Source organism: Genypterus blacodes, unplaced genomic scaffold, assembly GCF_046128005.1.
Source record: "Genypterus blacodes isolate CSIRO-AG114 ecotype Tasmania unplaced genomic scaffold, CSIRO-AGI_Gbla_v1 ptg000012l_1, whole genome shotgun sequence".
In the NCBI taxonomy this organism is placed as follows: domain Eukaryota; kingdom Metazoa; phylum Chordata; class Actinopteri; order Ophidiiformes; family Ophidiidae; genus Genypterus; species Genypterus blacodes.
Window position 1 is genome coordinate 4,920,580 of NW_027466826.1, and position 16,590 is coordinate 4,937,169.

At 40.3% G+C, this 16,590-nt stretch overlaps 1 protein-coding gene across 1 annotated transcript in view; it reads right to left on the reverse strand.

Moving 5' to 3' along the window:
* LOC143012686 (uncharacterized) overlaps positions 1-16,590 on the reverse strand; it is an 85,742-nt gene that overhangs the window by 22,869 nt on the left and 46,283 nt on the right. Inside the window, exons 16-25 of the mRNA XM_076165956.1 lie at positions 16,453-16,497; positions 9,587-9,631; positions 8,229-8,261; positions 4,898-4,936; positions 4,751-4,795; positions 4,072-4,107; positions 3,383-3,427; positions 2,772-2,825; positions 2,239-2,292; positions 1,044-1,115 (exon numbers count right to left, since the gene is read on the reverse strand). Of these exons, the coding sequence (XP_076022071.1) occupies positions 1,044-1,115; positions 2,239-2,292; positions 2,772-2,825; positions 3,383-3,427; positions 4,072-4,107; positions 4,751-4,795; positions 4,898-4,936; positions 8,229-8,261; positions 9,587-9,631; positions 16,453-16,497 (468 nt within the window). The remainder of the gene's footprint in view (positions 1-1,043; positions 1,116-2,238; positions 2,293-2,771; positions 2,826-3,382; positions 3,428-4,071; positions 4,108-4,750; positions 4,796-4,897; positions 4,937-8,228; positions 8,262-9,586; positions 9,632-16,452; positions 16,498-16,590) is intronic.

Below are 16,590 nucleotides of genomic sequence, written 5' to 3' on the forward strand. Positions count from 1 at the left end.
CTGCTTATCGCTTTCTTTGTCTGACATTAGGTATCCAGTATGAGGAACGCACTGCTCAGTGGAAATGCTGCAGGTAAGCAAAGGTATATAATACATGACATCAGTTAGACTAATTACCAGTTACGTCATTTATTCACAGGAGCAGTGATTCTTTTCAAGCATTAGCTGCAAATTCGTCTTAATATCATAAATACTGCGGAATCTGCGATATTTCAGACTCTTTTCACCCAAACACAGAAATCACTTGTGTGTGAAAGACCATTTGGAGCTAAAGACATCAACTTCTGCACTACAGAATGGAAACTTCTTACTTACTTTGTATTACTTTGGACCACCTAACAACCAAAGAAATCACTGGTTTCTTGTAAACAGAAAACACACAGACACATAAATGACTCCCAATCCTGTTCCTGCTTCCAGAGTGTTTGAGTACAATGAAGAAGTTGAAACAATTCGGACTGAACAGAGTCTTTCCCTTGATTGCTATGCTGAACTGAACATTGAACCCCTTGCTTGATGAGCGGGTCTGCAGTCAAGCTTTATGTTTGGTTCAGCGTTTTCACACACAAACAAACACGATTGTTTAAAGGTACATGGTACTTGCTGATGATGGGACAGTGTGCTTGCTGTCAACCAAGACTGTGGCCTTGGCTGCACATGCTGTCGATGGTGAAGCCATAATGAACATACATATAAAGCTGTGTCCATAAAAGAGAGCGCTTCAACAGCTATGAGCTCCAAAATGGGAGGAGAGTTGATTACATAGGCTGGGGTTATCCTATGGTGGATCATTTAATGGTATTGCATCTGCATAATGCCTTTGCAGATGTGCAGCTGGAGGAGGTGCTATACTTGAACTTATCTGCTGATATCCCAGCTGTTTGTGTAAGATATCTTATTTGCGAGTTTGTATTGAATTTTCTTTGCGTGTTTTCCTATCCCTGAATTCTGGTTTCAGCTCATTCTCTTGTGCCTCGTGACTCTAAGGCCACAGATAACATGGTCAGATAAACATCCTGTATAAATCTCATTCAGGTACTCACCAGATATCCATGTCCAGGCGATCCAGGCTCACCCTTAGGTCCGGGGGGTCCCATCACTGATACAGAGTCCCCCTACGGACAGACGGTAGTTAGAACTGCAAAAGTAGTCAGAGCCAAGTCAAGAAGGTTATATTTCCATGTGCATCTGTTTATGTATCTGTTTATTAGGAGCCATTTTGATTGACAAATGCATCACCTGGGGAGCACCTTAGGCAAGCTTTGGTGCCAATCTGACTGCTGGGGTGGATGTAAGATTTATTACACCAATGTAAAAAAAAAATAGATATAATAGATGATAGGATGTGGATACTGATATTGTCTTTACAAAGTATTTAAATGAGATCAGTTTTGGGAGACATTATTTGTGTTAAAACCATTAAGGAAAAAAAAGCTTTGATTCCATTTTGTGAATGAGTGGGACTTCAGACTTAGATAAGACAAGATAAGGTTCAGACTTAGATAAGACAAGATAAGGTAAGATTTATTTCTCATTTCTCAAAAACTAAGGCATTAGCCTTAATGTAACAATTCAGGAATCCTGTGATGGGTTACTGATATAGAATAATGCCTCAAACACAATCCAATGAATTTGCATGATAAATCGTTTTTCCACTCCAGATTACAAGGTAATGATAGCAAATGTCTGGCTTAAAATTGTCAAAAAAGGAATTGAAAGGGCTAGTGTGGTAAGTACTTGCTGTGTGTAAGTACAGCTTCATAATTAAAACAAACAAGTACTGACATTTACTACCACATGAATGTAAAACCACATTAAGCTCTTAGTTTAATTCAGGTTTAAGGAAAGTGCCAAAAGTAAATGGACACAAGAGGCTCCAACACTTTCTCTATATACCCTGAAGTGCACCACAATGGCTCCCGTGAGTGTGGAGCCTTGAGTAAGTGTCCATTACTTTGACAAGTGACAGACTCCATCAAAAACACACGTCAACTGAACACTTCCCCACTCTCAGCACTGAATTGGGAACTCTAAGTGAAAAGTGAACTTTGTGTTAAAATAACACTAGCCACAGGCATCAAAGGCAGAATCACAAGACAAAGTTACATGATTACGGCTGACATGCAGGGTTAGTGCAATGAAAGGTCTTTTCACAAGTTGTCTCGTGTTCAACCAGTAAAAAATATCACAGCTTCGTATTTTTCTTCAAAGCGAGAACTTGATTTTAAGTTTACCAACCTTTCCTCCTTTCAGGCCATCTCTCCCAGGTACCCCCGCCTCCCCTGGCAAGCCCTGTAAATAGTGGTGAAAAGAGACACATCTATCACTAGGCCTTCATCTCCTCACACACATTTATCTCCTCCACCTCACTGCTTCAGTGGGCTGCCGTGTTCCAACATCATTTCCCTTACCCAGGATTTATGAAATGCCTCTTTTCCCTCCCTGCTTTTGAATAAAGACAGATGCTCATTACAGAAGCAGGTGTGGGGAACAGATTGGGCCTCTGCCTCTGTTCCTGGCATAAAGTGCTTAGATTTGCCTCTTTCCACTAATTAATTCTTAAATTTGATTACTGATCATCTGTGTAAAAAATCTGGACTTTTCTTCCCACTTCCTCTCTGTCTCTGCCGGTTGAGGTTTATCTGTTTATCTCTCTCTCTCCTTCTGGCATGTTGAGTCAGGGAGTAGAGTAGGCAGGGTGGCAGATAAAGCAATAAGAGGAAGGAAGGCTTGACATGCAGTAATAGTTCCCATAGTGCCAGGATACTTACTGGCTCGCCTGAGAGTCCCGGGAGTCCTGTGGATCCAGGCGGGCCTTGCTTTCCCTGGAATAAGACAGAAGCAAATGGAGACGTTTGCCTATTTGCTCCCTTTGTGTAGTGATCATATTATCGGGATTTGTGCAGCGATGTGGCAATTACTATACGCTGTATTTACATGCGGACATTATTCCGCAAAACACATCATGTTATGCTGTTTATTCTAGAACACTCATTTAAACACATTGCCTTATTCCTTTTGTAATTGCCACATAATTTCAGCTTTTCACATATTACCATGGAAACTGAGCTCATGTCAAGCAATAGCAGCTGTGAAAGGAGTGCATAAGCCTCAATATCAGAAATAGAATATAGTTCAGTGCAGTGCAATTTCAAATGAACAGTTTACATTATATTATAGTCCTGCAATAAATATTCCAAATGAGATAATGAGATAATAAGATACTGTTAATGGGGCAGATGATTATTGGTGTATTCAGCCTTATTCCACAGCTGTCTCTCCGATACATCAGGGTCTCAGAGTATCGTCTCAACCTTATTTATATTGTGCAACAGCAACTGTAAGCCGCTTAGCTCACATTGGAGAAATCTGAAAGCCTCACCTCTGGTCCTTGATCTCCCTTTAGACCTGGCAGCCCTATGCTTCCCTTTGACCCATCACAAATGGCGGAGGAGTTGGTGCGCGAATAAACGAGGATGAAAGAAAAAGACAAACTTTAGACTTAGAGTTTTGGGATTTTGTGCTTTAAGCAGAACTTGTATGAACCTTTCTTTCTGAATTCCCAAAGAGGAGCTTCCAAAAGGTTTACAGGGGAAGAATAAACACTGAGAGCCGAGGTCAATGCAGATCCACCTCAGATGCAGTAAGAATACTTTTACTGTCACTTATAAACTCATTGGAACTCTGTAAAATTACTCAGGTGTGCTGGCAGACATTTTGGGGCGCTCATAAACACCTCTGACACAGTAAATATACACACACAAACTCATCCGGAATGATCCATGATTTAATGTCAAAGGAAGCAGCTACTTGCCAAGTCTTCGTCAAATCAAAACCCAAAAGGCAAAAGTGCGATAAATTAAGCCACTGCAATTCAACACAATTTAAGATGTTTTCTTCACCACGCATACCAGTTGAGTGTTTGTGGGCTGTAAATGTAAAAACTTGCATCATCTATTTACTACTGTGTCTGTTGGCCAACTTGGCTGCCTGTTTGAGCCATTTTGTGAGTTTGTCAAGTGTTATCATTGCCTTTCTATTACGATCAATGGCACGTGTTCAACAAAGTACCTGTGTGCCTTGCGTTCCTTCAACTCCTTTCTCCCCCTGTAAATAAGTCAGACAACCATCATCTTTTAGATATAGAAGACACAAATACATACATAGAGGACAGATTTATATTATATCCAAATATATATATATATAAATAACTGGAAAGAATCCTCAAGGACTCACCAAGTTCCCCCACATTGTATAAATCTTATGAACTCTGTCAATATGTTCATCATTTGTTGTCAATACCTTTCCGTCACAGCACTCACACTTATGTATGCTGAGTGTTTGCTTTCCAAACATGCATAATTAAATAAATCTAATTTCCTCGCAGATGCACGTGTCTATACATGTAATTTGTTTTTTGTTTTTCATTTAGCTGACAGTCTTCTGATGTTTAGTCAATAGCTGCATCAGCGCTCTTTGTAATCTGCTCGCCTCAAGTACACGCATCTGTTGTTTTGAACTCCAAACAATAATTGTACACCATTTTTCTCCCCGCCTCATCTCTGCAGAGCGCAAAGACAAATTCTGTTGCAGCAGCAGGCGATGTTCAATTGCTACTTTAAGGTCAATGTAAACATTTCATTCTGTGGTGTCAAAAATTAGTTGCAGGGTTGACAATAAATATGAAATAGCTTTTGGGGTAAATTATCTTCAGGGGGAAATAATGAGGGTGGGGGGAGGGGGTAATTACCTGATCTCCCATTTCTCCCTTCAGGCCACTTTCCTTCATTTCATCCTAAAACAAAAGATACAGACAACTTCAAACTCTGACTCAGTGAGTTGATCAAATTCAAGTTGCGTATCGTGTATCATTTAAGATTCGGAGGAGGAAGCTTACAGTTCCAGAGAGCTGCCTTAATCCATGAGCTGTCATCACCTACGAGAAGAAGTGCAAGAAAAACAAGCACGAAATGAATCAACATACAAAGAATTTAAAAATCTGCTTCTGAGTTTTTGTTTGATGCGATCCAGAAGTAACAGCTACTTCCTCTATTTAAATACACTCCTGACCCGACTCCCTTGTTATTCATCTTAGTTGGGTAAGCAGTAACTCATGACTATAACATGGTTCAGTTTTCTAGTAGACCTGGTTGCTATGTAACAAGGGACAAACACAGAAAAAGTGTATGTCATCATTTGGCCATATCACACACAAAACAGAACGCCATAATTTACTATGTGTCAAAGTGAATGTTTCAACCATTAATTGTAAAGGTGATAAAACAAATGCGGATCCTTTTGAAAATGAATCTGTGTCTATGTCTGTGTTATCAAAGTGAAAGTAGAGTTACAAGTGTCAAGTCGAGTCTGAATCCGTCTCTGATGTTAATGTTACAATGTCTGCACAGCATTTGATTGGCTATGGGTGCGGCCAAACCTTCTGCGTTTGGACCCGCCTACAACATTCTAAGGAGGGAGTACATTCTGGAGTCTGATTCAATTGGACTTAACCAAGCTGGGAGTGGAAACTTTACAAATGGACAGTGGGTCAGGGGTAGGGGCCTCTCTCAAGGTTAACCAATGAGAAGTCTGAGGAAGAGTCAGGACCAACAAGCTAAAGTGGATTAATGCCTCTATTACTGCTTCTAAATAAAGACGAAGAGGAGAAACGCTCAACACTATTACCACCATATCACTGATTAAAGCAGCAATTCCGGAATCCAATAAAGTCTCTGTTTCCTACATGATCGTTATCAGGTTTCAATGGAGACAGATTAACAGGAAAGGTAAACAATCATTTGTTTTAAAAGGGGGAAAAACATCAAAACAGTCTAAAAGCATCTAACTAAAACAGTACTCCATGTGAATTTTCTCTGTGGTGATAATAAAGCGATGTTGGACTCTATACATTTACAGTATGGTGAAGTGACATGACTGATAACCTTTGAAGCAGCTAGTTTCAAGGTCAAATCCCTTCGTAGGATCTAACGGGTTTGAAATCAGTTTCTCTCTGTGATCCTTCTCAAACTTTCTTCCATAGTTATGAAGGGGTTGCCCTTGTTTTCGGTCTTATGCGTCCCTTTGAGCCCTTTGAGACTGTTACTGTGAAAATAAAGTTGATATGAAGCTCATAACACTGCTCCCTCCGTCAACAATAGCAACAGTAACCTTAAGCAAGGCACTAAATCCCCTGCAGTCCCAGTGGAATGTTTGCATAATCAGTCATCTGTCAGCCTGCAGTTATTCCATAGAGCAGTTGCTGTCAATTGTTTCTGCCTGTAGGATGTTGAACAACGTCTCAGTGCCATTGTATGCGACCTGATCTGAGATTTCTTCCACGATGGGCTTGATCGTAAAGAAAGAACACTTATGCCCTAACAGTCGGAAAATGTGAGCCATTATTATGAAAGCAAAATAAAACACGCACACACAATTTTCCTCAAGAGCAGTGAAGTGTTAGATACTGCATCCTATGGCTATCAGCAACTATTGACATAACCGATTCAGTTTAACAGATTATAAAATTCTATTGTATAGTAATGCTGACAGCTATAAAGCAGCAGCACCGTCCCGGAGCTAAAAAGACTATTGCGGCACTTTAAGGGTGTTGGGGGAGGCGATGGCGATGCAGGCCTGTGAGCCCGGCTGCTCCTCCCTGTCACTAATAAACACAGGCAAAAGAAGGTTTATGAAGGGAGGGTAATGATCTGAACCCTTGCTTCTGCTGTGTAAGGGAAATCAATGGTTAACTGCCAAAATTATCTGCCACGGGAAAGCAGAGAAGCACAGACAGAGCCTGGTACTAAATATTCAAACAGCCTCATTTATCATATGACTAATGCTTCCCATGCTAATGTGTCCTATCGTGCACTTCTTCTATATCTTGTGTGGTTAAACCTCAGTACACAAGGATGAACTCAATCGAGCGTTTCAATCTTAACTGAACCTTCATTTTCCTCCGGAAAAGGTGAATTTAAATGGACTGGTATTGTTATTTCTACACTATAGGGGATAAAAGGGACAAAGTAACGTTGGAAAATAATTGCAAAGGAAGACTTTAATGGTGGAACAGACGTTTAATTTGCCTACTGTGACATGTATTGTTCTAAAATCTGCAGCTGTTTTGTTTTGGTTAGGGAGAAACCAGAGAAACCAGTGGAGAGAGTGCGAGAGAGTGATGTCGTTAAACGTATAATTAAGTTGTCTAATTTCAATGTGAATCACTGGACCATAAGTAATGAGAATGAGAATGAGTGCCATCAAACTTTGCTTCCCAAAGCCTTCCTCAGTTCAACCAAATCCCATTTCATGACAGGTAGCCTACAAAAAAGATGTTGTACTTAATTTTAATGTAAATATGGATATTAGTTCCATCACATCTTTAGGTTTTGTCTCGTTGACGGTGTTTAAATTATTTATTAGCGTGTTAGTGAAAGACATTAAAGAGTCTCAGGAGTGAGTTCTCCAACAGATCAGTCCATCAGCCTGACCTCACTGCTCGTACCCTGCATCCACACTTATGTCTGCCCATAAAAATCTTTTCATCTAATTTACATCCATTATAAACATTACTATAATCATTAAAAGGTCATTTTTTAACGGAAGAGATTATAAGAGCAATGACTGATGGCTGTGTTGTCATCATATGATGCGAGATACAGAGTAAATCACAGTTTACAGCACCTTTGTTCAAATTACTCACTGGTTGTTGCTTTGTGCCAAATATCAGTTAAGATGAACTGGAAGAAGCTTTTCTCTGGAGAAATTCAACGCAACTTATCGGAACCGTCTCAAAACTCCTGGCGATGTTTCATAACTTTTTTTGATGTTGATCCACTACACAGCGCAAAAAAAAATGTTTATTTTTTAAACTATCCATCTAAAGATAGAGAAAATCTGTAGACCTGTCAAAGAATGGAAAGTGTTTACAGGGGGACATGCCAGAGGCGTAACAACAAAAGTAAATGCAACACGATTGTTCTTTTTCCTTCAGTGCTCTTTCTCCAGTCTTTTAATAGTATCATTTCAACTGATTCGCGGGCTGCTGCACAAATATTTTGCAATTTCTTTTGTTTGTCACGGAGAATGAAGCATTGACATTGTAATTATGACTTTGGTTGTTACTCATCAAACATCATGTATCTATCTCAATGTCATGACAGATCCTTGATAAAAATGTCTTATTTACCAGCACTCAAGGAGTACTGGCACCAGAATATTGTACTTACTGGGCCTGGTGGACCTCTGAGGCCGACTTCACCCTATGAAAACATAAACACAATATCAATCAAACCGCAGTGACTGATTGATAGACAAGGAGACATACGGACAAAATGGACAAAAATGAAAAATGCACTTCCACAAACAGCCTGGAAAAGACATGTTGCCACCGGTGACCTAGAGTGGCAACATCAATAGATGCTGGAGTGACAATAAAGGTGGCAATAAAATGACCAAACTTCAGCCAAGGTGATGTGAGGAGAGCCACGAGGAGACTGGACCCAGACTAACAGGGGGAAAACTGAGTATATGTGTATCTCTTCAACCAATATTATACTTTTTTATAACAAATACTATTCAATACGATTGCGATTGCTATACCATACTATCATATACTACCGGCAATAAAGCTCAATTTCCACAAGCATGCAAACGCAACACAGTTTCAGTTGGTAATGCATCCTCTTGACAACGTTTCCTTGTATTGTCTGGAATGAAATATTGCTTCTCCGTGACAACATATTTCTTGATCTTTGTATGATGCTGTATGGTGATACGGTTATTAGAGTTGTGTCACCGAGCGACACAGTAAGTCCCCGTCTCAATCGAGCCTCTCTGATGTGTTGTGCATGTTTGTGCCTACATGTATCGCTGCATTTCGAGGAGGTTTTCTTGTTGTTTCTACAGTGGTGTTGCCTTGTTGTTCAAAGCTGTACAGTATCATTATAAAAAAGCTTTGCAACGAGAAGAGCCCTTTGTATTCGAGGCTCTGCAGAAACCTTGGAATCGTTTTAGCGTGATGCACAGCATTTGGGAGCCGTCTCATTTCCAAACATTCATAATTTATCATACATAACTTTCTTGCTTTCTTTAAAATAAGATGACAAAACACGGAACATCTAGACTATAATAAAAACAATTAAAAAAGAAAAACAAGAGCAAAACATACTGCAAATCACAAGCCTTTGTTCTGTTAGGCTAATATATGTTATTCCCACTGCAAATTATTATACTGACACAATTATATGAACACATTATATATACACAAACACAAACTTAGCTATGAGCTCATGTTTTGATTCATGTTTTATGGATAGGAAGAAATAAATGATTACTTTATTTCGCAGCTTGGTGGTTTTGAGAGTAGAATAAACATGAGGCAGATAACTCAAAGGGCGTAGCCTGGTGTACCATGGCAGTTATACAGTTTGACTTACTGTACATTCAATACCTATGTGAACATTCAACACCGTCAACACCTATATCTCTCTCTCTGTCACTCTACCACACATGCAGACAAGCGAGTATCTGAAACCACAAACAGAGGGAGTCATCATGTTTGACATTTGACACTGATGTGACTTACCTTCTGTCCTTTCATCCCGTCGGCCCCCTCGGCACCTGGCTGACCCTGTGGGAGGAGGCCTTGGTTAATGACTTTGTTGCATGATGGCATTGTAAATGTCACTGCAGGAACATACATACAGAGTCTCCTCTCCCCCCTTTATCTCCAGAGATTCCAGGCTCACCCTTCCCGCCCTGTATATGAGCAGAAACACATCGCTAACATTGAGTGACAGCAATGACAGGGGAAATGCATTAAAGCTCAGAAAATGGAACTCAAGAAAGGGCAGTTTTTTATGAATAAATAAACAGAAAAACATACGTGTCATCGCTGAATCATAATACTTTGTAATTATGGTGGAATAAATGCAGCACTGGGAGACTCCTGCCTTTATGAGACTAAAGGTATTACGTGAGTCTAGTCGGATAATGAAAAACTCAACCCTCTGCTGTATTGCGGCACTTTCCAATGTTTCCATTTCGTGTTTAGAATCATTCCTCCATCTGCCAATAGGTGGCACTTTATGACTGCTGGTGAACTGTCTTAGGAACATTTTTATTTTTAGATTTCTGCCTGTTGGAGATTACTCATTTCAACATAAACGGCAAAATAAATGTACTTGGACATTGGGTAAAACATACAGTATACTTGATCATATTCCACTTTAATAATGAATGAGCAACTGGAAGCATTTGAGTTTGAAATGTTACATTTATATATTCTCCTTATGGACCCCAAAGAGAAACCATCAAATGCTTTTTCAACAGTCATTATTCCTTATTAGTGATTACAGTTTATACCAACATAATTTCATTTAGAAATCAAATTTTAGTAATGTAAAACTGCACAGCCTCAATTATGAACATTATGGACACATAGATTGTAATCTTTTACTTAAACCGACACCACAACGTTGGTCCATACTGATCTCATTCAGAGCATGAAAAATAAACTCTTTCAAGCCTCCCGACACAAATAATAAACCTTACTTGTGACTTTCTTTTTTTACTTTTTTTTTTCAAGTGACGCACAGCAGAGAACAAGAAATAGTGCTTTCCACTGATTAATGTTGTTTTGTATGATGCGTGAAGATTGCTAGGGGAGGCTTTATACACTCAGTGCTGCGATGTTGTGGTGCATCTGTGCAGCGATCAGAGCAGACAGAGACACATCTGAGAGAGGTTCCAGCATATTTGCTCACTCTTTAGTGGTGCCTGGACTCCAACAGACAGTAATTGCCATTCAGCTTCATCCCCCTCCCCATTCCTCAGAGTATAACAACAGCCGCTGCGATGCCATTCATTTAATGAGATGTAGTGACTGTTTTCTCGTCCAAATTAGGCACTTTTATTAAGTTAGTAGACTGCTGCCATGTATGAACAGATGGATTATCTTGTTAATATTTTAGGCAGAGAGGAGGGACTAACGTGGGGAAATTGACGTTGAGCCTTAATTGGATTCTGCTAAGCTTTGTCAAATGCAAGCAAACTACACAACTACCAGAGAAGAAAAATCAACAATATCATTCTTCATCCATCATAACAGAGGGCAGAGAGCTATTCAATAATGACAAATGAGACAGCTTACACTACAATATCATTTTTTTCTTTCTAATATGGTTCATGTGGTTCATGTCACTTTAAAACTCCTTGATAGGAGTTAAAACCACATAACACATATGGAAAATGGAAAATGCTTTCCCATTTTTGACAGCCAGTTTGTGCTGATTTATATCTGACAGACATTCAGTATAGCAGAAAATATAGCTAAAACCCATGAGAATCAATGAACATTACATTTGATGGATGGCGTGTAATAGCCTCAAATGTCACCTATTTTTGCAAAATATCATCATGTATTCTGCAATAGATTAATGTGTACAGCTTTTGTCTTTGTGTGTGAGACACTGTTTGCATTACCTCTCACACTCAGATCCCTCAAAGTAATCAGTAGGAAGTAGAGTATACCAACATAATAAGCCTTTCTACTGGGATTAACTGCAGAACAGCTGGCTTTTTTTTTTCCAAGCATCACTTCATGTACACAATGACTGTGTTCTGTGTATATAGGACAAGGAGCTACCTGTGGATTTCTTTACGTGACATGTTGACTTTGACGCACATCTGGTCATCAAACTGCAATTAAGCCTGTCTGAGCCCCTCTCCATCTCTCTCTATCAATATCTGCAGTGTTCTGTCAAAGCACGTTTGAGGCTGTCAGTGGGAGATGCAGTTATGGAGATGTGATTCATGAGCGCACTGTTCCTGGCACATCACGCACCACACAGTTCCACACAGTTTGCTTTTTTCTTTTTTTTTACCCCAGAACATTTACACTCCACTGACTGAACAAGGGAGGCCTCAGCTCACACAGACATTACTCAAACTGCAGCTCAGTGTGACTTTGTTCAATTTTGCACAAGGATGCCCTCTAAGAAGCGGTGAGAATCTCTGACTTCCCTCAGTTATCACTGCCTTAACATGTTACTATATTCATTTCAATTACAAAATTTCAGAGTGTTCTCCCCTGAGATTTACCATCATTCACAATATGCAAGAAATTAAGATTACAAAGCTGTGATCTATCTATAATATAGGTTCATGTCTAATTCTAATTCATATCCCTCACCTGACACCAGCATGGGTCAGTGGTCACTCAACATGTGAAAATATGTATGTTGTTATGGTATGTAACTTTTTATGTCCTATAAAAGGACTGGGGTTATGCTCTAGCTAAACTCCAGTATATGTCATAGTCAGGTATCAACATTATCCAACAGCAGTTGGTTTTGAATAAAGGATGCATTTCAATTTGCCAACATTGGGGGGTATTTTTCAATCTTCTAAAAGTAATACACCATTCTGAATGAAATTGTATCACCGGTGGTCTGTACACCGTAATGGACTATGAATCGGTGCAATTTGAATTTGATGAAAAATCAAATATGCCTAGACAGGGAGTGTGTTAATGGTTAATGCTGTGCAGTAACAACTATTTCTACAAGTATTTATTTTTTCAACTTACTAGTTGCTACAGATGATTTTGCGATGTAATGGTTTTGGAAACGAGGCCGTCTTGTTTAGGTCTGAAAACTGCAGTTGAGTTAAATTTTGCAGATGGCACGTTATTTTTTGAAGATGTCCTCAGGACTTAACCACAACAAAGGAAACAAGGCTATGTTTTATTAAGGAGGAAGACATGACATCATCATCCTTAGACAGCACTGGACCTGCTGCTTCACTGACTTCATGTTACATAACGTAAAAAAATGAATCAACTACCTCTTATTTGCACCAAATAAATGTGAAAATAGAAACATTTAAATCTGTGTCACTGAGATGGTGCTGATTAGCTAGCATGTAGCGATATATTTAGAGGGATACATCCGTTAGGCTGTATATTTTTAGAATAAGACAAATTGCTTGTTCAGCCTTGGTGGATGTATGCGCTCAAATGAAAACTCTTCTAGGTTACCATTGATGTGAACATATATGAGATTAACAATTAAAGCTATAGTAGGTCTGTTTTTGCTGAATGTATTTTTTCTGCATGTGTTCTTTCATCTCTGTGTCGCTCTGTTTTGCATTTATTTCTGCATTTATTTAAATGAAGGCATAAAAATGTTTAGCAATAATAGGTTATCCACTAAGATGGAACGATCATCTAAGTGCAGTTTCCCCTTCTCCTATGTAAGAGAGGCTAAAAAGAGTTTTATTGGTTTCATTATGGCACAAGACTGAGTCAAGTGAGACAATAAAGATGCAACCCAGTGGCCAGTAACAGAAAACTTTTCAAGAGTAGGTCAACTCATGAAAATTGAATCAAGGTAACCTCTGTTTGTCATTTCATTCTTAAGCTTGACTTACTAGGACATTTCATGCAAGGCAATTTTTCATCCAAATAAACCCACAATCCACAGTAGCTCCACCTAAGGTATACCTCCACAATACCCTTTGTATTCAGGTATATTGTCCTTATACAGATAACTTTCTTTCTCAAGGTTGGCCAGCTGACACCTCTCCTTCCTCTGGGCAGAGCGAGCAGGAGGAATTCTGTGGCCTGAGCTGACATTACTGCGAACGGACGCACCTATACATCAAATGAACAGCTGCGGTCACGAGGTTGTCCACTACACAATAGCTTTCACTCTCCGCATGATCACAAGTAGGCCACAGGAGGCTCTATGGGTGGGGGAGCAGAGATGGGTTTTTTGAAGGAAGCGGCTCGCAACAGAGACAGTGGGAGGCCTGGTAGAGCGCCGTGTCTAAGAATTTCTTTACACCACATATCTCATGTGCCTCTGGTGAGATATGGCACCCCTGGGTTTCAAGAAAATGATTGCGGACCTTTTTGCAAAAGCACCGTGCGTTATGGCCATCTGTCTCAGTCACACTGTGCCACGCCACAGGAGGTGAGCGGCAGAAACAGCTATTTAACTTCGCACAGCACAGAGGCTGCAACTGAGTGAAAGGTGCCATTTCAAATCAGGGGATCAACTAAGGACAGAGCAGATTCTCAGATATACACTATAGGGCCAAAAGCATCCTAATTATTGAGCTCAGGTGTTTCCGCCACACCCATTGCTAGCAGGTCTATGGAGATTGCATGGTTAACACATAACCATCTCTCATCTCCATAGACAAACAATGGTTGAGAACTGCACGTCTGGAGCTTCATTGGGTTTCCGTGGTTGAGCAGCTGCACACTAAATCCTAAAATCACTATGCACAATGCCAAGCACTGGCTGGAGTGGTGTAAAGCACTGGACCCTAGAGCAGCAGAAACGTGTTCTCTGGAGTGATGAATCTTTGGCTGGATGGGCACAAATTCCTGCAGACACACTCCAGAATCTTGAGGAAAGCCTTCCCACAAGAGCAGAGGCTGTTATAGTTGCAAAGTGGGACAACTCCATATTAATGCCCATGTCTTTGGAATGAGACGTCTGACAAACACATAAAAGGTTTGATGGGCAGATGTGCACACACTTTGGGCCATGAAGTGGATCTGTGGTGAACTGGCTTCTTGTAACAACTGCCTACAAAATTGTGCTATTGAAAGGTTTTTCATTTTGTATGCAGGACTGTGATTTCATTAGCAGGGTGAACCAGGTGCCAACAGACTTTAAATATGACAGGAAAAGGACCTGTTTGACAAGCAGAGGGAGGCAGTTGTAAGACCCTAATGCCGATCACACAGCTTTAAGAAGTGAAACACCTACCTGCCTTAAGGATATGTGTGTCTTTGTTACAGTATACACATGAATAAACTGCTACCAAGAACCCTGCTCAGTCATCTTGAGTCGCATCATGCAGAAGTGGAGTGCAGAAGTGATTTATCACACAGCAATCTACTTCAAATGTTTCTTTTCAGTACTTTTGTTTTGTGATGAGTAATGTCTTGCATGATACCTGGGCACTTGCTCCATCTGAGGCTCCTCTGGTAGCCTGGGAATAGAAGCAAAGAAAGAGTGTTTTGACAAATTAAATGCAGAAAGGCAACTGTGATGCATTAGGATGATGACTGGAAAGCAATTATGAGAACATTGAGGTAAAAGGGCACAATCAGCAAGGTAAACAGCAATAAAGACCTTTCTGGACATCTGCAGTCTCATCATCACCTACTGTGTGTTTGTTTTCTGTCCTTCACAGACTTCCATTTTGTGGTGCAGTGCTAATATGACTTTGAAAAATTGCTGCAACCCGTCAAGTGCAAGCACTCTCCTGCTGCCAATGGACAAGAGGGAGTGATGCCCTGATGTGTGTTTTGAATAGATGATTTTGCCCCAGTGATATACCTCTGCAAGGCACGTGGGTCATAAATGCCAAAACCCGAGGATGCAGGCAAAGTAGGCATATGCTAAGTGTACCGTCAGGACTCTGCCATTTAGAAATGTCACACCCTCTCCATCCCCACTTCCTTTGCTCCTGTGACTTTGTGTCCTACAACTTTATGAGTTATTAAGGAAGCAGGGGATACATTGAGTCATGCAGGAGGGGTTTAACTGTGAGTAGTTCAATTATACTAAAGATAATTGAAGCTATTGAGCAGAACGGTGAAAGGAGCAGAACAGAATCTTTTTGGATTTCTGGATGAAATAAAAGATAAAAACCTATGTCCTGATCAAAAGTGCAATCAGAGCAGCGGTGCGTGAAAATAATTGGACACCCTAAAGCATGGAGCTACATGATGCCTACACACTCCTGTTTGTCCTGACAGCGGAGCACTTAAGAGTGTGACAAGCTGTCTTCTGAAACGCATGGTGGTGTTTGTGCCCTGTAGTGTGTGGGTCACTACACAAACACACAAACAGTCTCTGGGATTGATTTAGATGCCGGAGGAAGAGACCATAATTCAAGGAGTCAACAGGCCTTATAGGCAGACTTGTCCTACTCATCAATACAAGCATTCTCAAGTGCAACCTTAATATAGCCCCTGGGGTTTTGTGCTAATAACAATGTCTGGTTGGAGCAACACTGGAGCACAGCAGACGATACTTAACAGGTTAACAGAGCCCAAGTATGGATTTAATCGACAAACTTTACGCAGATGAGTGGAATTGCCTTTGTGTTACATTTCTGCAGTCCTTATTGACGGTTTAACATGCTCTCGTAGATCCATTTACATATCAGTATGGTAACATGCACAGTACAACTTTGATTCTAATATGATTATGGCGATAACTTCATGTAACACGATCATGTAAACACAAAAGTCAGATTGAAATTGGCATAAATTGAGGTTGGTAAATTTAGGAGCATGCAAATGTTCCTTCAGGTTACACATGTGGGCGTGCATCTGTCTATCTATCCATTTCACAGAGGGAACATCATGTCAATTGTTGTTGTGTGGTAAGAGCACATTCATGGCTGTGAACTTGCATCACTTACAGGTAGACCTCTAGGTCCAGGCTCCCCGGGTTTTCCTCTGCGTCCCTAAGCGGGGGGGGGAGAGGGGGGAAAGGATTATAATGAGTGAGTGAAGAGGCAACAACAGGTGTGGTTGGGCATACATGCTGCCAGCAATTA